We start from the raw sequence: 27,341 nt of genomic DNA, 5'->3' as shown, positions 1-27,341 counted from the left end.
CTGCCGGCGGGGCCCCGCCCGCTCCCGGGAGGAACGGAGCCACCGGCGCCCCCCCCCCCCCCCGACCCCGGGCACTCGGGCGGCAGCGGCGGCTTCGGCTTTTATTTTCCCCAACGGCGCCGGCGCCACGGGCCCCGGCTCCGGCCCCGGCCCCGGCTCCGGCCCCGTCCCCGTCCCCGTCCCTGTCCCCGGCCCCGGCCCCGTCCCTGTCCCCGGCCCCGGCCCCGTCCCCGTCCCTGTCCCCGGCCCCGGCCCCGGCCCGGCCCCGAGCGCCCTCAGGGCCTCTTCACGGTGCTCTCGATGAAGGACTCCAGCACAAAGATGGTCTCGTCCACCTGGTTCTCGCTGGCGTCGATCCTGGGGGGCAGACGGAGCGGTGGGAAGGCCGCCGGTGTCCCCTGCCCGCTCCCGTCCCATCCCCGTCCCATCCCCGTCCCCATCCCCATCCCCATCCCGTCCCTATCCCGTCCCTGTCCCGTCCCCGTCCCCATCCCATCCCATCCCCATCCCATCCCGTCCCCATCCCTGTCCCCATCCCTGTCCCCATCCCGTCCCCATCCCCGTCTCCATCCCCATCCCCATCCCCGTCCCCATCCCCATCCCATCCCCATCCCCGTCTCCATCCCCATCCCCATCCCTGTCCCCATCCCCATCCCCATCCCGTCCCCATCCCTGTCCTCATCCCTGTCCCCATCCCCGTCCCCATCCCCATCCCTGTCCCCATCCCCATCCCGTCCCATCCCCGTCCCCATCCCATCCCCATCCCGTCCCCATCCCTGTCCTCATCCCTGTCCCCATCCTGTCCCCATCCCTGTCCCCATCCCCATCCCCATCCCATCCCGTCCCCATCCCATCCTGTCCCCATCCCTGTCCCATCCCCGTCCCCATCCCCTCCCGCCGGCCGGCGCTCACTTGTTGACGTTGCGCTTGAGGTTCTCCAGCTGCTGGCGCTCGGGGGCCGTGATCATCTCCTCGATCTCCTGCAGCTGCGCGTCCTCGGCGCCGGTGGCCTGCATGGACGCCAGGATGGCCTCCACCCGCTGCGACTTCTCCAGCAGCCTCCTGGGGAGGGGAGCGACCAGGAAACGGCGGCTGCAACCCCGCCTGCCCCGCCCTTCCGCCAGCCGCCCGAGCCCCAGCCTCACTTGTTCTCCTTGGTCTCAAACTGGCGCCGCTCCATCAGGTTGGCCACGCTCTGGGAAGAGGAAAGAGAAGCGGGGCAGGGGGAGACGCCGGCAGCAAAGCCGCAACGGGTGGCGAGACGGGGACGTTGCTGCTGCCACCCCCGGTGGCACCATCCGGGAGAGGCCCCGGGGTGGAGAACAACCACGCGTGGTGGTGGTGGTGAAGGAGAACCACACGTGGTGGTGGTGGTGAAGGAGAACAACCACGCGTGGTGGTGGTGGTGAAGGAGAACCACACGTGGTGGTGGTGGTGAAGGAGAACAACCACGCGTGGTGGTGGTGGTGGTGGTGGTGAATGAGAACCACACATGGTGGTGGTGGTGAAGGAGAACAACCACGCGTGGTGGTGGTGGTGGTGAAGGAGAACAACCACGGGTGGTGGTGGTGGTGGTGGTGGAGAACAACCACGCGTGGTGGTGGTGGTTGAGGAGAACAACCACATGCGATGGTGGTGGAGAACCACGCCTGATGGTGGTGGAGGAGAACCACGTGTGGTGGTGAAGAACCACGCATCTTGGTGGTGGTGGAGAACCACGCCTGATGGTGGCGGTGGTGAAGGAGAACAACCACGCGTGGTGGTGGTGGTGGTGGTGGAGAACCACACGTGGTGGTGGTGGTGAAGGAGAACAACCACGCGTGGTGGTGGTGGTGGTGGTGGAGAACCACACGTGGTGGTGGTGGTGAAGGAGAACAACCACGCGTGGTGGTGGTGGTGGTGGTGGAGAACCACACGTGGTGGTGGTGGTGAAGGAGAACAACCACGCGTGGTGGTGGTGGTGGTGGTGGAGAACCACACGTGGTGGTGGTGGTGAAGGCGAACAACCACGCGTGGTGGTGGTGGTGGTGGTGGTGGAGAACCACACATGGTGGTGGTGGAGGAGAACAACTACATGTGGTGGCAGTGGAGAACCACGTGTGGTGGTGGTGAAGGAGACCAACCACGCCTGATGGTGGTGGAGGAGAACCGCGCCTGGTGGTGGTGGTGGTGGAGAGCCACCAGGCTCCACCGCCCGGCGCAGGCGCACGCTGTGGGTCCTGGATTCCCCCCGGCTTGGGAACCTTGGTGTGGCTGGAGCCCAGATGGGGACCAGGCCGGTGCCAGCGGCTTCGGGGACCAGGCAGAGCCACCGGCGGGTCACCGGGAGCGTCCACGGCGGTGACGGGGACGTACCTTGTAGCACCGGTGCAGCAGCATCCGCGCGGAGGAGAGGACGTTCACAGTGTAGAGGTAGAAGGTGCGGGACGGGGCGTGGTCCGGAGTCTTGGGAATCTCCTACCGTGGGCGAGAGCAGGGGGGGCCTTCACCGCGCGGTGCCGCGGTGAGCGACAGGGCCTCGGGGACACGCGTCCAGCCCCCAGGCCTCGGTCCCTGCCCACGCGCCCCCTGCCTCGCTCACCTGCAGGGACACGAAATTCTCCGACAGCATTTTGTAGAGCATGTCCTTGGCTTCCTTGGCCGGGATCATGGCGAAATCCTCCACCTGCTTCTGCTCCAAATGCTTCTTCCGCAGGAGCAAGCGGAATATCCGGGCGCAGCGGGAGCCAAACCTGGCCGGGAGAGGAAAACACATCAGCGGATGGAAGCGAGAAAGGGTCCGGAAGCCTTCAATCGCCGTTTTACCTCTCCTCCACGATGGACTCCAGCGTTGCCGTCGCCAGAGACGCCAGGGCCTTGTGAAGGTCTGTACAAGATCAAGGTCAAGGGCCAACACCGGCGCACGGGAACCGTTTCCCGCGCGGGAGCAGGCGGGGCGGGTGCTTTACCCCAAAGGATACTGACAGTGTACATGCCCCCGCCGCTGTCCCCGGATTTACCCACAAACTCCAGCTACGAGAAAGGACAGAAAGCTCAGTACATCCCTAAGTAACAAAAATCCCGATCGTCTTAAAATCTCGATTGCCAAAAGTAATACGTAGGTTTTATGAAAAACCCCATCTCTGACCTTAACAGCCTAAGAACATCGCCCATATTTTTTAACACTTCCAATTTCTTTCAAACGTCAGTAGCACAGCGGTTTTCCCTCGGCCCGAGATCTCCCCAGGGCGCGGCCCAGGCTGGGGGTGCAGGGAGCGCGGCGAGGAGCCGCCGCGGAGCCGCGTTTGACTTCTTTACGCAGCCCCCTCCTCGCATTCGGGCGGCACAGATAACGATGCCGTTCTTACCGGGTCGTCTGCTAACAGGGTGAGGTACTGGTCCAAAACCTGCTTCGCGATGTTGTATCCGGCCGGAAGGGATCTGAATATCTACGGGAGGAAACCGGGCAGAAGGTAAGCGGGGGTGAAACGGAATAAGCAGCTTTTTAAAATCCGCAGGTGCTTTACAGAGTTTTCCTGCCGGATCCAAGCCCGGTGCCGGAGCCGTGCCCTGCACCCTGACGTCTCAGGGGCGGGAACCGACCTCGTTGGAAGAGAGGGGCTGGGTGTAGGGCGCGTTGGAGGACGTGGTGACTTCGCTCATCCGCAGCATCGTCCGCACTATTTCGCTGCTGGTCTGGTTTGGGGGGGAAGGAAACGGCTCTGAGTGGGGGAGAGCCTCCGTCCCGAGCTCTTCCCGCAGCAGCGGCCGCACGTGGGCCGCCCCTGCCCGCCCCGGAGCGGGGTTTGAACCCTCCCCGCCGGGCCCACAACCATCCAGCTCCCCCCTGATGGGGAGAGCGACCGCGGGAGGGTTCGGGGCGCTTCCACCAACCTGATCCATGCGGTTGGCCACGGCACTGACGATCCCCTGGTCTCGAAAATGCTGGTGGAACCGGTCGATGTTGACTTGCCAGTAAATGCCGTCGTCGGGCGGAGGCTGTGGGGGGATGGCGAGAGAGAGAGGAGCCGCGAAAACTGAAGGAAAGGGGCCACAAAACTGAGGGAAAGGGGCCACGAAAACTGAGGGAGAGGGGCCACAAAAACTGGGGAAGATGAGATGCAAAACTGAGGGGGATGAGACACAAAACTGAGGGAGAGGAGCTGCAAAAACTGAGGGAAAGGATCCACAAAAACTGAGGGAGAGGGGCCACAGAAACTGAGGGAGAGGGGCCACAAAACTGAGGGAGAGGGGCCACAAAACTGAGGGAGAGGGGCCACAAAAACTGAGGGAGAGGGGCCACAAAAACTGAGGGAGAGGGACCACAGAAACTGAGGGAGAGGGGCCACAAAACTGAGGGAGAGGGGCCACAAAAACTGAGGGAGAGGGGCCACAAAAACTGAGGGAGAGGGGCCACAAAACTGAGGGAGAGGGGCCACAAAACTGAGGGAGAGGGGCCACAAAACTGAGGGAGAGGGGCTACAAAACTGAGGGAGAGGGGCCACAAAACTGAGGGAGAGGGGCTACAAAACTGAGGGAGAGGGGCCACAAAACTGAGGGAGAGGGGCCACAAAACTGAGGGAGAGGGGCCACAAAACTGAGGGAGAGGGGCCACAAAACTGAGGGAGAGGGGCTACAAAAACTGAGGGAGAGGGGCCACAAAACTGAGGGAGAGGGGCTACAAAAACTGAGGGAGAGGGGCCACAAAACTGCTCATTTGGTTTCCCCAGGAGAACGTGTTTGGGAAGACGCTGGATCCCTCGAGCCCGTAAGCTCAGAGGAGGAGGAAGGAGCTCAGCCCTCGGCAGGACAGGGACAGAGGAGCGTCCCCAGCAACGGTCACACGCGGGGGGCAGGCAGCTGCCTCCACCCTTCCCCTGTGCCGCAGCCCCGGCTCTGATTTACAGCCGAGGGCGACGTTCCTTCAGCGTCCCCCGTACCTCCGAGCTTTCTCCATCCTGCTTCTGCTTTTTAGCCTTGCGCTCGCCGTTCTCCTCCTCGTCGCACGATCGTCTCCGCTTCCCTTTCCCTGTCAAACAAAGATGGCGTTTGCTTTTAAAAACCATCGCCACGGTCTCGGGTGAACAGCGCGTGGCCGCGCGCTCCCCCAGCGCCCCGCTCGCCAGCGGGTAGCGCCCGGGGTTACCCCGAGGGGCTTCTCACCTACGAGGTTCAGCCTGGGCACGACGTACATGTCCTTCTCGTTGATCACCAACGCGGGCGCGGGGGGAGGCGGCGCGTCGGGGTTCTCGGGGGTTTCGGGGACCAGCGGGCACCTCTGCACAAAGTGCGTGTCCGCCAGGCGCACAAAGGTGTTGGAGACGTCAGCGTAATCCATCGTCTTCCCGTCTAGGGCAGAGGACGGAGACGGCGGCGTCAAGCTCTGCCAGCCCCGGCTCGCTCCTGCGGCTCCGGAGGACGAGGTGACGCTGTGGTCCCCAGAGAACCGCTACGAACAGGCTGCTCGGAGGCCGTTTTGGGGGAGGGGGCCTGGTTTTGGGGCATTTATAACCCCTCTGGCAGCGAGGCCACTTTGGGTGGCTCCTTCTCCAAGTTCATGGCCAGCATTCTGCTGTATCGCAGACCACAGAGCCTCCGGTACCGCATTCACCGAGCAAAACCGGCCTCCGGCAGCCTCTGCGCCTCCTCCCGCTCCCAGATCCCCTTTTTTAGGAAGAGGAGATTCCCACCTTCCATGGTTTCAGTCAGCCTGTCCGCCACCTTCCTCACCACTGCGCTCATCGTCATCTTGCCGTTGAGGAGCAGCTCCTCCACGATGAGCTCCCCCGTGTCGTTGTAGAGGGTCTTGGCGGTGTAGATGTAACGCGGGTAGCGGAGGATCCTCAGGACCCGCTTGCACTGGGCCTCGTACTCCACGAAACCTCGCTTCTGCAGCTGGTACGTCACCAGGTTGTGTTGGATGAGGACGCAAAGCGCTTTCTTAACCTGCCCGAGGCAGAGCGGGGCTCGGTTACGCGACAGCGAAGCCCGCGCTGCGCTCGCCCCCCTTCACGGAGCATTTCCTCCACGCGCAGCCACCATTTTCCCCCCGCTGTGACCCTCCCCGGTGTCTGTGTCACCATCTTGTCCCCTGCGCATCACCCCCGTCCCTCTGGCCTCTATTCCCTGCCTTTGCTCCCTACGGAGACGTCAGAGTTACGCTCTCCTCTTTCCCAGACCCCTTCTTAAGCAAGATAACGAACCACCTCTCCCGCTTAAGAAAACCCACCCGATTTATGTTTTCCATAAGCACCAAAGGTCTCGTTTGTCCTTCTCAAGGTTTTCCCTCCAGTTTCTCCTCCGGTGCTGGCTGACAGCTCGGGCTGAGATGGGAGCACCCCAGGCTGCGTTATCGAAGGCGCCCGAGCCGAAGCCGACGCGGGTTTGGGACGTACCTGATCCAGCAACAGCCCCGTGTCGCTGACGATCATCCGCAGCGGCTGGGTGCCCGTCCTGATAAGGTAAGTCCCGATCTTCTCCACGATCTCCCCGAAGTGTTCTTGCAGCAGGAGGGAACACAGCTTTATTTCCGCCTGAGTCATCTCGACGGCAGATCAAACCCCCCGGCGGTGCTGGGGAAGAGCGCGGATGTTATTACGGCTGGTTTGGGGGGACGGGATGGCGGGGGGCGGCCGGAGAAACCCGTCTGTGCTCCATCCCGAGATGGATGTACCCAGGGAGACCGAGCCTTGAGTGAAACCGGCCCCTGGCGCTGTAGCGGGGGTGAGATGTGGAGGGGATGGATGCTCAGGCACACGGCTGGTCCCTGTGTCCCCTCCCTGGGGATGGCAGCCCTGTCTGAGGGGTCCCTGTGTCCCTGCCCGGGGATGGCAGCCCTGTCTGAGGGGTCCCTGTGTCCCTGCCCGGGGATGGCAGCCCTGTCTGAGGGGTCCCTGTGTCCCTGCCCAGGGATGGCAGCCCTGTCAGAGGGGTCCCTGTGTCCCTGCCCGGGGATGGCAGCCCTGTCTGAGGAGAGGCCTGGGTCCATAGGTCCCTGCCACCCAAAGGGCAGCCATGCCAGAGGGGTCGGGGTCCCCGTGTCCCTGTCCCAGGGGGGATGGCAGCCCTCTCCGCAGGGTCCCTGTGTCCTCTCCCAGGCTGGATGGCCCCCACAGAGGGGCTGGGGTCCTGTCCCCGCGTCCCCTCCCCGCGGATGGCAGCCCTGTCTGAGGCGGCCTGGGCCCATAGGTCCCCGCCACCCAAGCGGCAGCCATGTCAGAGGGGTCAGGGTCCTCGTGTCCCCCTCCCAGGCGGGATGGCCCCCACAGAGGGCCGGGGCCCTGTCAGAGGGGCCGGGGTCCCCGCGTCCCCTCCCGGGGACCGCAGCCCGCTCGGAGGGGACCCGCCAGGCCCTCACTCACCCAGGCCCGGCCTAGGCCCATGCGGCCACCATGGCAACCGGCACTTCCGGTTCTCCGCCCTCTACTTCCGGAGGCGCCGGGTACGGCCGCGCCTCGTTGGCCGCTCTGGAGGACCGGGCCGGGCGATGCTCTGCCCGCGCCGTCTCGTCGGGCCGAGGTGACGCTCTACCCGCACTCCCTCTCTGCTCAGTCCGGAGCAGACGAGCGAACCGGAAGCTTGAGGCTAGCGGGTCGTTCCGCCGACACTCTACCCGGCGGACCGCGGCCTCGCTGCCTCGGCGGAGGACTGACGGCAGGGAGCCGGCGGAGGCGGGGGAGAGAGAAGATGGCGGAGGCCTCGGCGGCGGCGGCGGCCGCCGTCTCCCAGCACCGGTTCTTCTGCCACAGCTGCAAGGGAGAGGTCAGCCCCAAGCTGCCGGTAAGCGCCGGGGGTCGGGGCTGCAGCGGGGGGGGGGGGGGGGGCGGGGGGGCGGGGGGCGCCGAGGCTGAGGCCTCCCAGCGCCGGTTCCCCCCCCGCCCGAGGCGGGGGCGGGCCGGGCTCGGCCCCGGGGGTGAGGGGCTCGGCCCCGTTCCCCCCAACAGATCTCCCCTTTTGGGGGGGTACCCCTGCCCCGGGCTCAGCCTGGGGGGGGGTATGAGCCCCCAAAGCCCTGCAGGGGGGTGACCCCCCCACATCCCCTCCCCGAGCCCTGTGGGGAAGGGGTGTCCCCTTCAAACCCCACAGACGGGGTGACCCCCCCAGACCCCCTTCCTGAGCCCCATGGGGAAGGGGTGTCCCCTTCAAACCGTACAGACAGGGGTGACCCCCCCAGACCCCCTTCCTGAGCCCCATGGGGAAGGGGTGTCCCCTTCAAACCCCACAGACAGAGGTGACCCCCCCACATCCCCTCCCCGAGCCCTGTGGGGAAGGGGTGTCCCCTTCAAACCGTACAGACAGAGGTGACCCCCCCAGACCCCCTTCCTGAGCCCTGTGGGGAAGGGGTGTCCCCTTCAAACCCCACAGACGGGGTGACCCCCCCAGACCCCCTTCCTGAGCCCCATGGGGAAGGGGTGTCCCCTTCAAACTGTACAGACAGAGGTGACCCCCCCACATCCCCTCCCCGAGCCCTGTGGGGAAGGGGTGTCCCCTTCAAACCGTACAGACAGGGGTGACCCCCCCAGACCCCCTTCCTGAGCCCCATGGGGAAGGGGTGTCCCCTTCAAACCCCACAGACGGGGTGACCCCCCCACATCCCCTCCCTGAGCCCTGTGGGGAAGGGGTGTCCCCTTCAAACCCCACAGACGGGGTGACCCCCCCACATCCCCTCCCCGAGCCCTGTGGGGAAGGGGTGTCCCCTTCAAACCCCACAGACGGGGTGACCCCCCCAAATCCCCTTGCTGACCTCCCCATCCTGCGGGGAAGGGGTCCCCCCTGAAACAGGGCCACCCTGCGAAGCCTTGGAGGCTGGTGTGGTACCCCCAAACTTTCCCGAAGCCTGCAGGGAAGGGATGACCCCCAAAATCCCACGGGGAAGGGGCTGTTCTCCAGAAAGCCAGCGGTTAAAGGTGACCCCCCCCCCGCACCCCAGGTCCTGTAGAAAGGGGTGAGCCCCCAAATCCTGCTGAACCCTGCAGGGGCAAGGTGCCCCCCCAGCCCTCCCCAGCTGGCTGTGGAGAGCGCTGCCCCCCCCAAAGGTCTGAGGCCAGGTTGACCCGCACCCCGACACCTCTAGGGCTGTAGGAGAGGGTGAGTCCTCCGGTCCTTTTGGGAAGCGCCGATGTTCCTGCGGAAGGCTGCAGGGAGCAGCTGGGGGGGCTGAATGTGGCCCCCTACCAGGGGTGACCCCTGCTTGCACCCCCTAACCGAGCCCGCGAGGGGGCCTTCGTCGGTGAGGAGGAGGGGGGAGCTCAAGCCCCAGCCCGGTGGGCCCGAGCCCCCCGTATCTGGGGAGCCCGGCACCCCCAGCCCTGCAGGGGTGAGCAGGGAGGTGACAAATCCCTCAGCAAGGCAGCTGGAAGCGGGGCTGGGCTGGTGTGACCTCGATATCCCCCCCCCGCTCTGTTTTTGGGGTTTTGGGGGCGGAAGGTTTGGCCCGTGATTGCTGAGGGTGGGGGACATTGGGGGAGAGGGGGCAGGACCGGGCTGATGCTCTTGTTCCCTATGGCGGTGGGGATAATCCCAGTGCCCAGCCTGGGAAGGGGTAGGGGCAGGACTGGGAGGACTGGGGGGATGCAGACAGTGTGGGATGGAGGGGAGACGTCCCAGCAGCCGTTACCCACGGGCTGCATCTACATCCGAGCCCGATTCCCGAGCTGTCCTTGCTCTGCTGCAGGTCAGGAAGGGTATCTCCTGTCACCTGCAGGCACCCCGGGGTCTGCAGGCAGGGAGTTACCAGCTGCATTAACCCAAAAAGTTCATTCCTGAGATGTCAGTTGGGGGTTTTCTCTGCTCCTTTACTGTCTGAGGGTGCCGGAGCCCTCCCTCTCCTTCTCTGTCGCTAAGACAGGAGCGAGGCCACGCGCAGACCCCTCGGGCCAAGCCCCCTTCCCTGATTTCTGTAAAATCCAGGCAGACGGAGCGACATGGCCCCTTGGCGGCAAGAGGGGGGCACACAGGCTCCGAAAGCGCCTGCACCCAGCCCGGGCGAGGGGCCCCGGCACGGCCTCCGGCGGGGGCTTCTGCGGGCCCGAGCAGCCCCCGAGGCTGATCCTCATCTGACGGGATGGAAGTCGGATATCCGCATCCCGATCCATCCCAGCTCCTTTTCTCTGCAGCCGGTAGCTTCACCTTCGGGTGCTTCTCTTCCCTCTTGTCTCCCAAATTTTGCTCCGTTCTCTTTTTACACCATTTCCATCTGCTGCTGACTTCAGCGCTTTACCCTCCAGTGTTTCAAAATCTACTTTGTTAAAAGAATTACTGTCCCAGACCTGCTCAAACCCCGTCCGTCCCCAAGCCTCAGGCTTTCCCGATGCCTCAGTAATCTCTCTTGCTCAACCTAGGGGTAAAATTCCAGGCCTGCTCCACGAAACACCTTTACATCAAACCTCGGCTGGTTTTTCCTTTCCTCGGATCTGGCGTGCCGCGAGCGGTTTCCTTCGCTTCTAAATCGGGAGCCCGGGCGGACCGAAGTCCCTTCTGCTTTGCGTGGGCATTAAAGAGGTCGCCGCATCCTCTGCCTGGAGGATGGCTTGCCCAGCTCTCCCGGCGTGTCTTGCTCCAGTTTCTATTTCAAGAGCACCCAGAAACCCAGCTCAGGGTTGAGGCCTCGTTGGAGGCTGTTGTTTTGCCTCTCCCGCTGGGCTCCGCTCTCATTCCCCTCCGGAGACGGCTGGATTTTGGTAGAGAGAAGCATCGTAGAGCTTTTGGTGGGTCTAGAAATGCAGGTTGTCGCAGTCTGGGCTTTATAAAAACATCTCTTGGGAGCTTGTGCCTGCCACAGTAACAAACATTTTTTTTCTCTTTTGAGATCTCCGGTTTTCTGGCCTGGCCCTGGGGTGGGGACGGGGACGGACAGGTTCCCGGTGACCGGCTGGGGACGTGGCTTGCCGTCAGTTGTCCCCAAACCTGTTCCTCACTTCATCCCTTTGAAGGAAAGCACAGCCAGACCTTCCTCACGCCCTTCCCTGGCCGGTCGGCTCGACTTGCAGAGGCTTTTGCAACCTTTACTCGGCGCCCAGACGTGCTTTGAGGAGTGTGGCCCGACCAGCCGCTGCGTTGGGTCGGTGCTGTCCCCGTGACGTGGGGACAGTCGGCGTAGAGGCGACGCCTGGACCCCTGGCCGTGGGGAGGACGTGGCCGCGGGGCCGCTCTGCCCACGGTTGCGGTGGGGTGACCTCGGGAGCTGCTTCCCTTCGGTCGGTCCTCGGAGGCTCCCCTCGTCCCTCCAGGCTGCGTAGCCGTCACCCCGCCTTGCAGGAGAAGCGCTGGCTGTGTGCGCCCCAGCGCCGACTTCTTTTGGGGCAGTGACTCTCTCCCCGTGCCTCAGTTTACCCCCAGCAGCGCAAGTCCTGGCTCCGTGGGGGATGATCCGCAAACCAAAAGTGATAAATTGGGAGAAGCTGGACCCGTTTGCCAGGACCAGGACACGATCCCGCGCCCCCAGCCTCTCTTTCTCACACCCCAGACAAGTAACTTCTCTCCCTGGCTTTCCAAAAACAAAACAAATGCTGAGCGCACTTTTTTTTTTTAACTGCTTTCACCAGGATAATGGCAACCTAGACTAAAACCCTGGCGGCGGATCGTTTGTCTGTCCGGGAGGTTGTTCTTCCTACCGACCACCCCTGAGCAGGAGGATCTGCTGCTCATCAGGCAAGGTTTAGAGGCGCGGGGCCGCTGCCTCCTTCCAAAGCGAGCACGCAACGCCGTGGCGTTCGTTGCCGGGACCTGGCGAGGGCCCCCAGCACGTTGGGTTTAGATGCAGCCATCGTCCTCGGTGAGGCTGCTCTGTCTTCTCGCCTCGGCAGTGAGCTGGAGCCTCCCGGGGAGCGGGCAGAGGTGGTGTAGACTGCACACCCTGAAACGTGGGTGCCCCGAGCAGGGACAGCACCTCGACGGGTCACCGCCAGCCCTTTCGGGGTGGTCGGGGGCTGCCTCGGTGTCGGCAGGAGCCTGCAGTGTTAATGGGAGGTTGGGGCTTTGCTGGGGCTCCGTGGGGCTGGTCGCTGCCCCGGCTGCAGCGCTGGTTTGATGCTGCGAAGCCGGCTGATGTTTGACGATATCCCCTGCCGGCTGCTTCAGTGTGCTGTGCGCGGCGGGCGCTCGTCCTGGTGGGGCTGCAGCCCTGCGGATCTGTGTTTATTTTAAAGCGGGGAGGAAAAACCCGAGAGAGAGAGAGAGAGAACGTGTGGCTGGATGAGAGGCAAAGCTGAGCAGGCGTTTCAGCTCTCCCGGTGCCACAGCGCCTGCAGTGCCGACTGCTGCCGTGTGTCCTGGTTTCAGCCCCGTGCCGCTCTCCCCACAAGCGGTGGGAGGAGGCTGGGGCGATGTCCCTGCCGTGGCCGGCTGGTTTCATCCCTGCTGGGCTTCTGTCCTCGCCAAAATGGCCTGGCCCCCCTTCTCCTTTGCCGGTGTGAAGCCGGGCGGTCTCAGCTGGGAGCGAGCCAGGAGAGGAGCTGTTCTCGCTTCCTTACCCTCGAAGAGCTCTGGATGAACGCCGAGGATGAGACCATCTGTCCGCTGCCGCGCACGGTTAAAAGCTGCTGCTCCAGTGTCCGGCGTTTCGGTGATGGAGTTTCCCTCGTGCTTGGCGCAGCTCAAAGAAATGCTTGAATCAGCTGAGAAACCGCGTGGCGATGCCGAAACGGAGCCAAGGTTACGATGCGATGGTCCCCGTCCGCAACGCTGGTGACAACGCAATTAATATTTATAGCGAGGAGTGCGTCTGCGTCTCACCGAGGGCCCTGTCCTTGCGCCGGGGGGAAGACGACGAAGCAGCAAGTTCTGAGGTCAGGTCTTGGGGCAGAGGAGACGGCGCCTGCCTTGTACGGGAGCGAGCAGGTAAGGGGGATGTCCCAGAGCGTCTGATGTCACCTGCTGCCCGGTGTGACAACTGCTTTGTCTTCTCTTGGCAAAATGTTTTTTTAAAAAACAAAAACAAAAAACCACACAAGTTGCATAAAATTAGCTGCCTTGTGTCATTTGAGCCCTGGATCTTCTTTCCGAGAGGGACTAGGGCAGGGATTAGGGACGAGGTGGGGGAAAACGATGGGTTACTGCGCAGTCTGTCTTCTCGACCTCCCCGTGCTGAAGCATCTCCTGAGCTGGAGACCGTACCTGCGCCGTTGGGTTGAAGGATCGCAATCCTCCAGGAATTCACCTAGTGACTTTTTAAAGACGCTTTATGCTTCTGGCTTCCCGACAGCCTCTGGCCGCAGCCTCCGCGGCCGATGCGTTGCGTGAGGAAAGTCCTCAGGCGGTAAAAACACACGTGGAGGTGATGAGCTGCCTCGAGGAGTGGGGACCCGGGGAGAAGCTGATGAGCTCCAAGGGTGACGCGGTCCTGGTTCCCGTGCCAGCGCGATGGGAGAGATCAGGAGCCTGTGAGCGCTCCAGCATCCTGCCAGGGAAGAGACGCCGTGGAGGTTATTTTGCTGCTGCTTCTTCACGCACGGATGTAAGGGCCGTCTCTTCCTAACGGAGGGTTCAGGCGTGTGCGGCTCAGCCTCAGTGAGCTGCGACTTGGTCGTGTGGCTCTGAAGTGTTGAACTGGGGTCGGTCCGCTGGGTCTCTCTCTTTTTACCCACGTCAAATATAAACCCGAGAGTTTATGTAGTGCAAGGAGCAGCTGCCCCTTGGGTGAAGCCGGTTTGGACAGTACAGAGTGCTGTTGCCCAGTGCTTAAAGATGAGGAGTAAATGTTGTTGCAGCTGTGGGGATTACAGGAGGGATTTTTAATTCAGGAAAGACAAATGAGTCAGCCCAAGCCTGGGGCGGCGGAGCTGAGTTATCCTGCCCGTAGCTGCCTGGTGAAGAGAGGGGAAGGTAGTTAAGTCCAGGGTTAGAGCTGTGGGACGGGCTCCTGGCCGTCAAGGGGAGGACAAGCGACCAAAGTAGAAGCGTGCAAAGCTGCTGGATGGAGCAAGAGTCAGGGAAAACTTCTCAGCTCGCCTTATTCTCTCTCCTTCGTCGGAGCCCGTGCCTTGCTGATCAGGGAGCTTGCTTTGATGTCTCCTCTCCAAGTTGCCGGAGCCTGGAATAGCCAGGAGAACACGAAAAGGGAACGGTTTGAGTCCTGCCTTGCGGGTGAGGGTGACGAACTGACACCGTTACCTGCGGGCCCTCGGCCGCTGGGAGCTGCTCGGGTTTGATGCCTCGGCCAGAAAGATGCTGACGGTGCCGAAAGTGCCGCGACGGAGGGCTGAGCCGGCAGGACAGGCTGGACTGCGGAAGGGACGTGCCGCACAGCAGCGGCCTCGTCAGTATGGCACAGGGTGCCGTATGGCACCGTGGTGTCCCCGGAGCGGGAGGCGGCGCTGACGGCGGGAGCTGGTGGTTCCTGGCCTGCTGTGCGTCCAGGTGGGACGATGAACAGGGCGAAGGTGCCCCTGCCAGAGCCTGGCCATGAGCCTCGCTTTGCCCACTCAGCCCGAACGGCACTGTGGATGGAGCAAAGCAACCTGCACGTCGCTTTTCCTGGTGCTTTGTGCTCTTTAAATTCAGTTTTATGCGGGGACCTCAAAACTTAGACTGGTTTGCTCCACACGCCTTTGCTTGCTTCTTAACTGGAGTTGCATTTGCATCTTTCCCTCTGTTTTGGGGGTGAAGGGGTGCTTGGGAACCACCTGGGTGGCTGAAAAACCTTCTAGTCCGTCCTTTCTGCCCCGGTGTAGGATCAAATCTAGCAACATCGCTCCCGACAGATGCGCTTAGGCTAGACGTGTATGTGCCACCCAGTCCTGGCTGCTTAGGGAATCAACTGGCCGCTTGCCTCTGGCTAGCTAGCCAGCACGTGTCTCTCGTGAGCAGGGCACAACGGGCTCCCGTCGGGCAGGGCCGCGGGCAGCGAGGGCTCCTGGTGGGATTTTCTTTTATTTTCCTTCTGGGAAACACAGACCACCAGGCTGAAGGGAAGACGGAGCGATAGGATGCTGTCATTCCTCCCTGGAAAGTCTCTTTGTCCTTTGCGCTGCGGCTGGATCCTGCTTGGGCAATGAGGTCCCTGTGCTCACCGAAACGGTGGCGGTTCTCCGGACGCGGGGCGCCCATCGCGCTCTTTCTGTGCGGGCTCCGGCAGAGAGCGGGGCTGTCCGATGCCTCCCCAAACCTCTCGCAGACAGCGGGAAGGTAAGCCGAAGGGCTCGTGCCGCTCCGTGCCTGCGATGGCTCTGCAGTATCCCACCCACCGCCCGTCCTCTCTTCTGGTTTCCCTTCTCCCTCCCCCCTGTTGCTATTTATCCCAAATGCCATTTTTATCTCTCTTCCTGCTCTGACTATACATTCGAGCTTCTGGGCGAGATGCTGGTAATTTCCATACGGTTTATAACATAAAAAGAAACATTCAAAAGCTTCCAGAAACGCATCAGACCTGCAGCGTCCCCGATGGCACGGCCTGCTGCTAAGTTTAGAGGGGGGGGGGCGGGGGGAAATCTTTCCAACGTGGTCGTTTTGACAGGGAAAATGCTGGAAATGAATTAAGTGAAGGATTTTTAGGCAGCGCAGAGCATCCTCCTGGTTCGGTATCGCTCTGCAGCCTGGTGGTATAGGATGAAATGAGGTGGTATAGGATGAAATGAGCTTGCTGACCCCAGTATTTTAGTGCCTAGCTTTTGATTCGGTACGTATTCATTACTTTTAAGAAATGCCAGGCTTTCACTGCTCCTCGCTTCTAGTTTGCAGCTCAGAGCCAACGTCTCTGAAGAGGGATGCCTGTGAGTACCCCGCGTTTTGCAGAGCCTTTCCCTTTTTTCCCCCCTCTATTGTAATTTTCGTTCAGAGGTGGGTCCGTGCCGTACCCCGCCGCCTTCCCGGCCGCGCAGCCGGACTCGCTCTCCGTGGCGGCATTCAGCCCCGCAATTTGCTCCTAGGCAAAACCGAGCGACGGCGTTCCTCTTTCAAATGCACGCGTCTATCCTCGTTAGCCTTGCGATTCGCGGCTGTAAAGCCGAAAGCCCCAGACAGATTTTTTTCTTGTTTCTTTTTTCTTTCTAAGAGCTCATCGCCCATCAGTTCCCATTATATCCAAGGCTGGAGCTCTTTTGAAACTATCCCACATGTTCGGCTGCCTAAATGGGCCTTTGTGCAACCCTGTGCTCGGCCTCTCCCATCGCAGGCTGGGGTGTCACGAACGTTTTGGGAGCGAAGCTGCTGCGGGCAGCTCCCCGCCGCCCTCGTCTCCATCTCCGAAGCCGCTCCAGCTGGCGAGCGAGGTGCCCCTGCGTAAGCGCGGCACCTGGTAAATATTGCCAGCTAATGCTTTGCTTCGGAGGAAAAAAGCAAAAGGAGATTAATTGATGTGTCTCGAGGGCATGTGTGCCATTCCCAGGGAAACACGGATTTAGTGGGGAAAAGATGCGGAGCCCTACGGGGACGCGGAGGCGAAGCTGGCGTTTCAGGAGAGCAAAAAAAGACGTCGGTGAATTTGGAGCTGCCTCCGCAAAGGCGTTGTGTTACGGGGCTGGGAGATCTCACCTGCGCCCCAGCTCTGGTAACGCCGCGCCGGGAACTCGCACGGGCCCGGAGCTGGGTGCGGCGTTGGGAGCTCAAAGGAGGAGCTGGGCCGTACGGAGCAACCGGTGTGCCGCCGGCTTGGGCGTCTCGTCTTTTCTTTCCTCTTCTGGTCACGCTCCGGGTCTAGGTAGCAGGATTTGATACCGAGGGCTCGAGGCTGCGGTTCGCAGGCTGCTGGTAGGGTTTTTATCTGTGGTCTGGGAAGCGTGCGTAAGGAAAGCAAGGCTCTTATCAGGAGGCTTTCTTTTTGGACGGAGACCCTGCAAATCGTGGGTTGGGAAATCGCTGCCCAGAGCAGGGTTTGGGAGCGCGCTGGCTCCGCCGCCCCGCAGCGGGACGGGCTGGGGAGGGGGGACCTGGGGGTGCTCTTTGGTTTTGGCAATGTTTTGCGCTAAATTGAAGCGGATCCACAGCTCTGGGACAAAACGAGCGCTCTCGCGATGAAAACGGAGAAGATTGGTCTCCTCTGAAGGAGTCTCCCCCCCTGCTGCCTCCGCGGTTCCCTGCGAGCAGCTCTTCCGTTCCCTGTGTCCGCGTTTGCCCCTGGGCAGGGGTGTCCCTGCTCCATAACGCCGTGGGGGGCGAGGAAGCGCGGGGGAGATCTGAGTTTTCCCCCTTTGGCTGGTTTTCAGGAGAGCCGGAGGTGGGGAGGCTGGATGATGGCTTCTGGCCTTCCCTCCTCGGCAGCCCAAAGCATTCGCTCGGTAAAGGAGCGGCGTGCTCGGAGGACGGAGCAGCGGGCAGAGCCGGTATCGGTGACGAATAGCTGGCGAGCCCGGCTTATCTATGGAGTCCCCGTTTATGGACATGGCTTGGGGGGGAAAAAAAGTAAAAACTATTTATGCTCCAACTCTGATAATTGCAGAGCGTCTCTGTGAGTTCCCTGAGAGCCGTCTTCCCCGCGGTGCGAGCGGCAGCAAATCCAGCTCCCCGTCGGAGCTGTGTTACCAGCAGCTCGTCGGCTTTCCGACACCAGTTTAATTGCAGTGACTTGCTTTCCGTCACCGGGGCTGGGAACTGGCCTTGTCCTGGCGCTGCGCAGCAGCCTTGTAAACGGCTCCCTTCTGAAATGTCATTATCTGGACAGGCTTGAGGCTGTAGGTGTGTTGGTTTTTTTAATTTATTTTTCTTTGGGGCGCCGCTGACCTCGCGTGATCTTGATAAGGGTGGTTTTCTCTTCTGCGGTTGTCAGTTGAGGTTGTTAATATCTGCTGTAACCACCGGGCTCTGGAATCCTCTTAATGAAACCGAAACGCCGGTCTTCCAGAGTGCCTTTGCAGGGAGGTGGAGCTCAGGAATCCACGCGAGACTCCTGGCGCGTAACCTTTTGGGCTCTGTCTTTTCCCTGAAATCGCAAGCTAAGTGCTTGGTGGCTAAAACCAATTTCCTCTGTCTCTACAGGAGTACACTTGCCCGAGATGTGAATCTGGCTTTATCGAAGAAGTCACGGATGATTCCAGGTAACGTACGCACCGATCCACCGCTTGTTTTACCACACGCTTACATTTCTCCTGGGTTCATGAGATGCTTGGTATAAAGCCTCTAAAAACTGGACAACGAGGATAAAATAAGGAATGCAGAAGAAAAGCTTATATATTAGTGCGAATTTGGACTTAAGAGGGGCTGGGACTGAAAAGAGAAGTGGCCGTCGGTCCCACGCTAGAGCCAGGCGGAGGGGCTTGGGGAAGACATCCAAGAAGATGGCAGTTGTGAATCAAGGCTGCGCAAGGTCCGGTGAACAAAAGCGCTTACAGGTTTTTGACGCCCGTTTCTTTGGTCTATGAGAGCAAAAAGCATTATTTTTGTAGGAATCAAGCTTGAATCTCAGTGACCTACAGTACCTTTCTTTTTTCCTCTGTTGGCCCAGCTCAGTCTGCTGAGCACCTCATCAATCTCGCGGCTCAGGCCAGGAGAGAAGGCAATACCTTTTCTCTCTAGGATTTGGTCGGTCACCCAGCAGAACACGCTGCCTGCAAATGAGGGATCCAAACCGGTGCCTCTTCACCGCTTGCTACGTTCGGTCTTGAGTGATTCCTGAGAAAACGGCTTTATTTGGGTTGGGGGTAGGCGAGATGAAAGGGCAGCAGCGATTACGTGAACCTTTGCTATCCGAGACTCGCCGCAGCGGGAATCTGGGGCTGGGTGTCACCGGGGAGGTGACTTAATGTCACACTACGTCCTCTTCTTAAATATAGGCGTATGCCCCTCGCTTAGGGCAAGACGGGAGGGCTCCTCTGGGGCACTCGGCACATGATCCTGTTTGCAGAATGACGATGCTCCGGCTCAAATGCCTCCTCTTAGGAGGCTCTTCAGAGTCCGGATGGTTAGAAACCGGGTTTCTTCCACGGCCAGGTTGTGCATAGTGTGCTGGCACGCGAACAAGCCTTTCCATTTTCGTAGTCCTTTTCTGTCCCTGGGGATTAGTCCGCGGTGTGCACAGAGGCGGGCTCTGTTTGCTCATCCCTTTCTCTCTCGGACCACACGGGGACTGTCTCGCTCACATGAGCTCCGGTCTGTGTTTGGCCCCAGGAGGGGAGCTGATTTCGGGAGGCCTGACCTGCCCTCACTTGCCTGTTTTTCTCCAGTTTTCTAGATGGCAGCGGCATAGACGACAGCCCATCCACACAGTTCGCAGAGGTGAGTTTTGCTGTCTTGCCTTTTTTTGCTTTTTTTAACCATAGCCATGAAGAGGTTTTCAGTCTTGGCTCTGGTTGCAGTACGCGAAGGCATCTTCACTTACTGCCTTGCAAAAAGGCCAGCTGATCTTCCTGAGAGTTTTCAGGAACTTGGCAAATTTTGAGGAGACTGTTGACATTGCCGGGGTTGAGACCTGCCAGAGATTTGCTCACTGGGCAGGGCAGGAAAAGAAGGGTGCTAGAAAGACACCCCGGCCCGCGGTGCTGGCAGATGCTGGGACGTGTGTCGGTGACCCTCGGCCAGCCAGGGAGGGTGTTGCCCGACTGCCCTTCCCTCCCTGCTCATTGCTGCTCCGAGTTTTACCAGAAATGCAACTGTCTAAAAAGTCCAAACTTACAACAAAATCCACGTCTCCTAATTCAGTTGCGTGGGCCTCGGAGCAGGGGGTGTTGGGCAGCGAGGGCTGGCAGCGTCTTTTCTTACCCCGTTACCTAAAGTCTCAAACAGCCGGGCACGTGCCGACAGCCTGAGTCGAGCTCCGCGAATACGCGCCCTGGACTCGTGCTGCGGCCTCGCCTGAGTCACCCTGGGCTCCTGGCTGCGGCGGCAGCTCCGCTCCCAGGCCCCGGGGAGGGAAGGGCGGCTTTAGGCTCCACTCGCAGCTCCCTTCCTCGGGGCTCTGTTGCCCTTCAGGAGCTCAGCTCAGCTGTGTAAAACAGATGGAAATAAAATTTCTGTGCGTCTCCTCTGCCAGCAGACCTCGCGCAGAGATCAGGTTATTCGTGTGCTCGGTTAGTGAGGAGTTTTAACTGTTCCTCGGCCCTGCCAGGAGAGCTGCCTGATGCCTTCAGTCGCAGCTCGTCGGCCAAGGTCATCCCCGGGCAGATTTGGGGGTCTGTGGCGTTGCTGAGCCCTCCTTCGTGTGCTGCGGCAAAGCCACTCGGTTCGATGCCAGAAACAGGGTCACCAAATAGCTGAAATTCCTCTACAGCTTTGTGTTTCGGATCTGGATCCCTCCTGTTTGCTTCCACGTTCCCCGCGTACGGCTGGTTTGCCTCTCCGCCTCTCCTCTTCAGCTGGATCCATTTGTCTCCTGAACAAAACTGTTGCCTTCCTATTGCTCCTCCCCAGCACCGTGTCCCAGAAATGCCCGTGTTTCAGCGAGATAAAGCGATCTCGTCTTATAGCCCTCGTGTCGGTTTACAGAGCGCTTTGGGATGCCTCTCCATGAAAGGCGCTATGTAAATTTAAATGGCTTTTAGGATTAATAATAAATGAAAGTCTTCTCTCAGCAGCGTGGCGGCAGGCGGGCAGAGCTGTATCTTGATCACAACCAGCAGGAGAACAAGCAAAACTCTGTCTGCAGGGTATTAATTCAGAGAACAGGTCATAAACTTGACTTCTCCCTTTCCTCCAATACCAGGCAACGTAAGAGACTTGTGAAGTGAGCTAATTCGGTGCGAAATGGAAATTAAGCCGCTCTGATCATGTCATAAGGCACGATGAGGGTCTCGTACAAATAAGAAGAGCACAGCCCTCGTGTTACGCTCTGTAGCATTTAATTCCCGCAGTAAATCCGAGGGCGCTGCTCCTTCCAATATCCCTTCTGCAGCGTGGAGCCTGGCCCGGGCGTCTCGAGCGTGAGCAGCAGCTTGCTCCCACGTGGCCCACGGAGGGTTTCTTGTCCGACGCTCCTTGGTTTGTTGTGTCCTATGATTTTATTTTTTTTTTTTCCCATAAACCCACATCGTAAGTCTTCAGTGCCCCCCTCAGCTCTTACTTTAATCCGTGGGCGATCTGAATGGCAGAAGGAATAAAGCCAGATGGGGTTTGCAGGTGAGGGCGGCCGAGGGGGCTCTCGGCTCCGAGCTGTGGCTCGGGATGGGGATGCCTTGCTCCGGGTTCCTGGGTGCTTTCGTGCACCCCCCGGTTTCTCTGCAGGCTGGCAGAGCCAGGAGCTCTGCGGAGACCCACTGGTGACCCCCGGCAGCTCTCGATTTGTGTCCCTGCTCGCCCTTGGGCGGGCTCAGGGCTGGCAATTTGACTTGCTCGAGGAGCAGGAGGGGTTTTTGCGCCACCAGCAGCAGGTAGATCTGCTGCAGGGCCAGGAGACGGCTTTACGTCTGCGGATGGACCCCGCAAAACCACGTTACGTCTGCAAGACCGTTCGTTATCGGCCGCTTCGTGCTGCTCTGTTCTGCCGTGCCGGGCGCGCTGAACCAGAGGGGACAACCAGAGACGCACACCCTCCTTCTGGGGGCCACGCTTCGGGGTTTTTTGCCACATCCCTTTGCCACCCGCGGCTGTGAGGACCCGGAGCACTCGGCGAGCCCGTGGCCGTGGGGCCTGGGCGTCCGGCGTTACCTCCCCTCAACTCCCAGCCCTCGCGGTGCCCTGGGGTGGCTTAATAAACTACGTGTTGTTGGGATCTGTACGCAGCAGGAAAGAGCTGACGTCTTGGTCTTCCCGGGGGTGGTACATCTGATCAGTTTGGGCTATAATTAAGCGTTTTTGCCAGACTTTTTTCTGGGAGCCATGGTAACCATATGAATTTGCTCAATTGCTTCTGTCAAGGTGGACTTCCCTGCCTCCGTGTTGGCAGCGGAGTCGCCGGGATTAGTGACGGAGCTGTGTGTGGTTTGTGTCTCCCCTTTTCTGCCCCCAGCTTTGGGACCATTTGGACCACACAATGTTCTTTCCTGACTTCAGACCCTTTCTGAGTAGCAGCTCACTGGATCAAGACAGCAGGGACAACGAGAGGGGCCACCAAGCCCACGCCGACCTCTGGGGACCAAGCCGACCCCCGCGATTGCCCATGACGCGGAGGTACAGATCCCGGGGCAGCTCGCGCCCCGACAGGTCTCCTGCTATCGAAGGGTAAGTGCCTAAATTACCCCCTGGAAGTGTCTCCCTCCCCCATCAGTGGAAAAATGTGGGATCTTGGGGAGAAACCTGACAAAATGGGATCCTAGCACTTACGGTAGGTGGCCCTTGGACCCCGAAAACGCAAGTTTTCACATCAGATGCCGTAGCCTTTGTCCCCCTCGGCACGAATCGAAGCTGCGTGGTGGGAAAGGTGGGTTTTGCCTGTAAGGGTGCCAACCTTCACCACAAGGAAACAAGTCAGTGCTCGGGAAGCTCAGTCATTTCCTCTCCCAGCCCTCCCACACTGATGAGTTAGCATCCCTTGCTCCTTCGTGCTGTGCCTCTCAGGGCTCGCCCTTCTGCAGAGGGATTTACCTAGGCCCGAGTCTTGCAACAACATGGCTACGGTCGATGGGAGCAGTATTTCGTGTTTTGCTGCCCATTCTCGCTAAACTGTTGCTGCTGCCCTGTATTTGTTTGCTCAACTTGTTCTTTTTTTTTTTTTCTCTTTCGATTCCTCCCTCTTTAGAATAATACAGCAGATCTTTGCAGGGTTTTTTGCAAACTCAGCGATTCCTGGCTCACAACACCCTTTTTCCTGGTGAGTAGCGAGCATGGTTTAGACCACGGCTTTGATCACGGCTGTCCACAGCAATAAACAGCCGTGGTCCGATGCCCGGGAGCTCCGTCGCCCCGGTGCGGCCTCTCTGGGAGGATGGTGCAAACCTCGGGGCTGGTTTGGGGTGAGTGAAACGCCTTCCTTGACCCTCTGCTCCCGTCCGCAGGAGCGGGATGCTGCACTCGAATCCTGGGGACTACGCGTGGGGGCAGAGCGGCCTTGATGCTATTGTCACCCAGGTAAGACCCTCGTATGTGCCTGGGTGGAGAAGGTCCCAAGCTGGCTGGCCGGGGCTTCCATCCGTGCCTGTCAATTTTTGCGCTCCTCTCTGGTCAGTCCCGCTGCTGGAGACGAGCCCTGGCTTGCGGGTGAGGACCAGAACAGGCCGTCGGTGTCTGGCTGTGCCCTGCATCTTCAGAGGGCCTAGGAGCAGGGGTCCGACCTTATTCCTGGGGAAATACAGTACCTTACTTCACCTCTTTGTCGGCTCCCGCGTGGTGCAAGGCTTGCAGGTGCCTTGCGACAGGCTCAGCAGAGGCCAAAGCTTAAAATCTCCAGCGTCAGCCCCGGATCTCTCACCAAATTCAGCAATTTGCAGCCGTGAGCCATTTCCCCCTGTGGTTTGTGGAGGAATGAGCCGGGTCCGCTCCCGTGCCCTGGAAGCATTGTCTGGCTCCTTTGAGCATTGGGAGTGTCCAGCCTCCATCCACAAACCGTCTCGTCCAGGGTGTTGGCATCACTGGGATGGGAAGAGCAGACGGATGCTGTACTGAGAGCTAATTTGGCTGCTGTTGTCGTGCTGACACCTCCCGAACGCGCCTGGCAAAGCCATCTGCTGCCATTCATGAGTAGCCCCCGGCTTCCCAGGCTGCATCGCACGCCCGTCTCGCCCGCCTTACTCACTGCTTCCTAAAATGAGTCTGCAGCCCACATGGCCGCTCGGAGACAGCACCTTCCCCCTCCCACCCCACGCCCGGCAGAGCCGAGCAAGCCCCGGCAAGCGCAGTGCGGTGGGGTTGGTGTCGCAGTTCGGGTTCGGGCTGGGTACGCAGCTCCGCTCGGCTCTCCGCTGGAGCTGCAGCAGCGGCCCGGCCCATCCCGGGGTTTCGTGTCATCCCAGGCATCTTAATGTGGCCTTCAAAGTTAAATGAGGCTCCTACAAACGCTTTTCTGCTCTCCCTGGCCGTGCTTGAACCCATTTGAGCTGATTGCCGGGTGAATCTAGGTCTTAGCAGTATAAAATTCCTATGAGTCATGAAACTATAACACTGGGAAAGAGGTGCTGTCAGCACCGGCGCCGCAGCTCAAGCTCAGCCCGTGTTAAACGTCGGGCGCAGGAGACGCAGACCCGCAGGAGCACAGGCTTTGGTCGGCCGCTGCTTGGTTTGGTGGTGGTACTCGACTAAAGCAGCTTCTCGGTGTAGCCCTGGGGGGTCTCCTCTTTCCTCCTGACGCCCCGGGCAAGCCTCGGTCTCCTTGTTCCTGCAGTACGAGGCTCTTCCTCTTCTCAAAACATCTCTACCGACTCCCTTTCGGTCCAAAATCCTCCAGGAGCAGCTTAGCACCCTCTCCCGTGTCTGTGGCAATGTCTCCCTTCCCACCCAGCCCCTTCAGCCTCCCAGCTGTTGACGCAGGAGAAAATGTCTGGAGGGCAGCGGTGTTAGAAGTGGGATTGTCGGGACCGGAGGCGGGAAAGTGAGGTTTGAACACCAGAAACGTTGCTGTGGAGGAGGGTCTGACCTGGTCCAAACCAGCGCGTTTTCTTCTCCGCAGCTCTTGGGGCAGCTGGAAAACACGGGACCACCTCCGGCCGACAAGGAGAAGATCTCATCTCTCCCGACGGTGACAGTAACTCAGGAACAAGTTGGTAGGTGCAATCGGTCGCCCGCGTCCGACGTCGCTAGTCTCCTGACGCTTTGACGTACGCGCCCTGGGCCCCCCGCTCCCTCTGCTAAGGGTCAGCCTCTGCTGCATCCCTGCGCTCCCCGGCTGCCGCGGGACGGGAGACGTCCGGAATTCCAGCCTCGCCTCGGGCTGGAAGGACTCGGATCTCTGCCGGTTCAGGCCATCAGCAAAGCCCTTCGTTCCGCAGGGCGCGCGGTCCCGAAGCGCTGCTTTTTGACCCCCCGAGCCCCTGATGGCTTTCCCTTCTTCTCAGCTCTTCCCTTCGTGCCGCTGTCTGCGCTGCGGGAGGGCTGGGCTCGGCGCCTTGCTCGCCTCCCTTCCAGAGCGGCTGGCGCGGGGCTGGAGGCGAGGCTCTGACCGTGCTCCCGCTGAACGGCAGGCCCAGCTCGCAGGTTCCCGCGGCGCAGCTGGCAGCAAAGACCTGTGGGCTTCTCCTAACATTTACGGTTTTGCAATTAGCTCATCCCGGGGATTTTTCTCCCTCTGTTTGCAGCAGGCTGTCTCCGAAGCCGGCTCAGAGGATCCCTTTCCCTCCGAGCTGCTCTATTACTGGAAACTTAAATGCTCCATTAAGACAAACGGTTTGATTAGAAAAGCCGTTTCCACAACAGATGTTTTTGTCTGGTGCTTTTTATATACCCACGTCTCCTCTTCTTGTCTGGGAAAAGCCAAGAAGCATCTGAATTTCCATGTTGTAATGCTCGGTCTCGCCTGTGTGAATTGACAGAGCTCGGGCCGCGCAGCCTGGCAGCCGAGAGGGGCTGGCAGCGCCGTCTCGCTGCGGCTGGGGCGTCCACGTTGGTGTTACGGGCTTGGGACGAAGGAAGAGGGGTCGGGTTTTTGCCGTCTCTCGTGGTCGATGGGGCGCAGCAGCCCTGCGATGGGAGCGTCCCCCCTCGGCCTCGCGAAACGGCCCTCGTCCTGAATTTTTGGCAGGACCCAGCTAAAATACCCGTAGTTTGATTTATTTTTTTCGTTGCCAGTCGTATGCAGAGAACGTAAGGAATCTCTTTGATACCTGGCTGGTGAACGCCGCCGTAGGTTGTATGCGAACGTACCCTGGCTCGTAAAGACCGGAGGTCGTGTTCCCGGGGAGCTAAAGCTGCCGGCTTCACCCTCCCTGCTCTCGGCGTCTCTTCCAGATACGGGTTTGGAGTGCCCTGTGTGCAAAGAGGACTACACAGTAGCGGAGCAAGTTCGGCAGTTACCGTGCAATCACTTCTTCCACAGCAACTGCATCGTGCCGTGGTTAGAGCTGGTAAGAGCCTGCGCCCGCGGGCGACCGGGGCCCTTCGGGCTCCGAGAGATGCCGCATCTCCGAGCCCTGCCCGGCCGATGGGACGGCACCGTCCCGGTACAGCGGCATCCCCCCGAAGCCCCCGCCTTTCTCTTGCAGCACGACACGTGTCCGGTGTGCAGGAAGAGCCTAAAAGGGGAAGATTCGACTCGGCAAACACAAAACCCCGAGGCCGCAGCGAGTAACAGCTTTAGCAGTGAAAGCCAACTACACGATCGATGGACTTTCTGACGCTCGAGGGCTTCCGTGGGGGCTCTGGCCGGAGTATCGTTCCTACAGACGTACATTGTATTATAACTCAAACAAAAAAAAAAGAGTAGCAGGAAATATAGGGCAGGGGAGGGGACCCACCCTGTGGTATTACTGCGATGAGTGCTGTCTTTTTCCTGAAACTTTAAACTAGCATCTCCGAGCGAATCCCGGCTCCATTGGAATCGCCTCTTTAGTCCTAAATTCAGTCTTTTGAGTGATTTGACTTGATTTTATACTTGTGAAACCTTTACTTCCACCGTGGCCGGGCTGAAGCGGGGGAGAGCCGGCGCAGGGGGGTTTGGGGAGGCCCCGCGCTCTCCGGCAGAGAGGCGGGGGAGGCGTCCCCGTTGCGGCGCTCCGCGTCGTGAAGGAGCGGGTGGGAAGGAGATTTTTGACTCCTCTCCTCTGAGCCCTTTCCCTGCCCCTCCAACTGGGTGGGTGGAATCGAATCCAGGAGGTTTGGGGTTTGGTTTTTTCCCCCCTTCTTCTCTTGAATTCAAGTGACGGTGTCTAGAAAAGCGTTCCAGGTTTTCTCAAGGAGAGGCAGAGGTGAAGATGGAGGCGCTGAGGGTCTCCGGAGCCCCGACCCAGGCGCGCTGGCGGAGAGAAGCGCGCTCGGGACGCGCAGGAGCCCCCGGTTCTGGGAACAGGAATGCACCAAGCAGCATTTTCTGTCTTGTCGTGGACTTTTTTTGGGGTTTTTTTTGGTTCGTTTGGGTTTTTTTCTGGCCCTGTGTCCCCAGGTCTGTCCGACCCCGTCCCCCCAGTGAGTCGTTAGGACCCCCAGCTGGCTTCTGTCCCACGGACCACGTCGAAGGCATCCTTTAGGCACAGACCTAACTCTGCGTAGCCATTTTAACGGCCGATTCCTCCGTGTCTAACACACAATCTTAATTCTCCCTTAGTCCCATAACTTTAAGAGAATCTCTATTTTTGCGGATCATTTTTTTTTTTCTTTGTTTTATTATTTTTTTTTTTTTTTCCACTTCTGTAACATTTCATCCATGTTTGACTTGTTTTTATCGTCCGAATAACGTCTGTGCTTACGGCACCCACTAAACCGCCCCGTGGCAATGTTAAACCCCCGGCTCGGCCTGGCAGCGGGCAGGAGGGAGAGGTAGGTCGCGTCTAAACATGTCGCCGCTTCATTGCTGTAAACAGTGTACTACGTACACTCGATTTAAACTAGTGTTTTGTTTGCTATTAAGTCAAATAAAGGCCTTTATAAAGAAGACAAGAGGTGGAGAGAGATTGCTGGGGCTGGAAGAGGCGGCTGCGGGA

The 27,341-nt window shown here is 60.0% G+C and overlaps 2 protein-coding genes across 6 annotated transcripts; one reads left to right on the top strand and one right to left on the bottom strand.

The window, feature by feature from the left end:
* Positions 1–228: 228 nt before the first annotated feature.
* POLR3C (RNA polymerase III subunit C) lies at positions 229–7,436 on the bottom strand. 2 transcript variants are annotated; one of them, XM_082333246.1, is made up of 15 exons: positions 7,341–7,436; positions 6,375–6,551; positions 5,670–5,925; positions 5,143–5,328; positions 4,920–5,008; positions 3,874–3,978; positions 3,583–3,675; positions 3,348–3,428; positions 2,961–3,012; positions 2,806–2,866; positions 2,582–2,732; positions 2,356–2,457; positions 1,146–1,195; positions 913–1,062; positions 229–357 (listed from the first exon to the last, which is right to left on the bottom strand). In XM_082333246.1, the coding sequence occupies exons 2-15, from the start codon at positions 6,519–6,521 to the stop codon at positions 276–278; spliced, it is 1,605 nt and encodes a 534-aa protein (XP_082189372.1). In that variant the 5' UTR covers positions 6,522–6,551; positions 7,341–7,436; the 3' UTR covers positions 229–275. The 2 variants fall into 2 exon arrangements, 1 of the variants encoding a protein (XP_082189372.1); XR_014230452.1 differs by lacking the exons at positions 1,146–1,195; positions 2,806–2,866; positions 2,961–3,012.
* On the top strand, positions 7,356–27,199 carry RNF115 (ring finger protein 115). Of its 4 annotated transcripts, XM_082333250.1 has the most exons (10): positions 7,687–7,758; positions 11,523–12,816; positions 17,887–17,945; positions 19,071–19,122; positions 21,788–21,999; positions 22,517–22,588; positions 22,773–22,845; positions 24,380–24,473; positions 25,654–25,769; positions 25,908–27,199. In XM_082333250.1, exons 2-10 carry the CDS (start codon positions 12,637–12,639, stop codon positions 26,037–26,039), a joined length of 990 nt encoding a protein of 329 aa, XP_082189376.1. In that variant the 5' UTR covers positions 7,687–7,758; positions 11,523–12,636; the 3' UTR covers positions 26,040–27,199. The 4 variants fall into 4 exon arrangements, with proteins under 4 accessions (XP_082189375.1, XP_082189373.1, XP_082189376.1 ...); XM_082333247.1 differs by lacking the exon at positions 11,523–12,816 and having other exon boundaries at positions 7,358–7,758; XM_082333248.1 differs by lacking the exons at positions 7,687–7,758; positions 11,523–12,816 and adding an exon at positions 13,022–13,432.
* The last annotated feature ends 142 nt before the right edge of the window (positions 27,200–27,341 follow it).

This window comes from Platalea leucorodia, assembly GCF_965183815.1.
Source record: "Platalea leucorodia genome assembly, chromosome: 24".
In the NCBI taxonomy this organism is placed as follows: Eukaryota; Metazoa; Chordata; class Aves; order Pelecaniformes; family Threskiornithidae; genus Platalea; species Platalea leucorodia.
The sequence above is the reverse complement of the archived record's forward strand: the minus strand, read 5'-3'. Positions and strand labels throughout refer to the sequence as shown.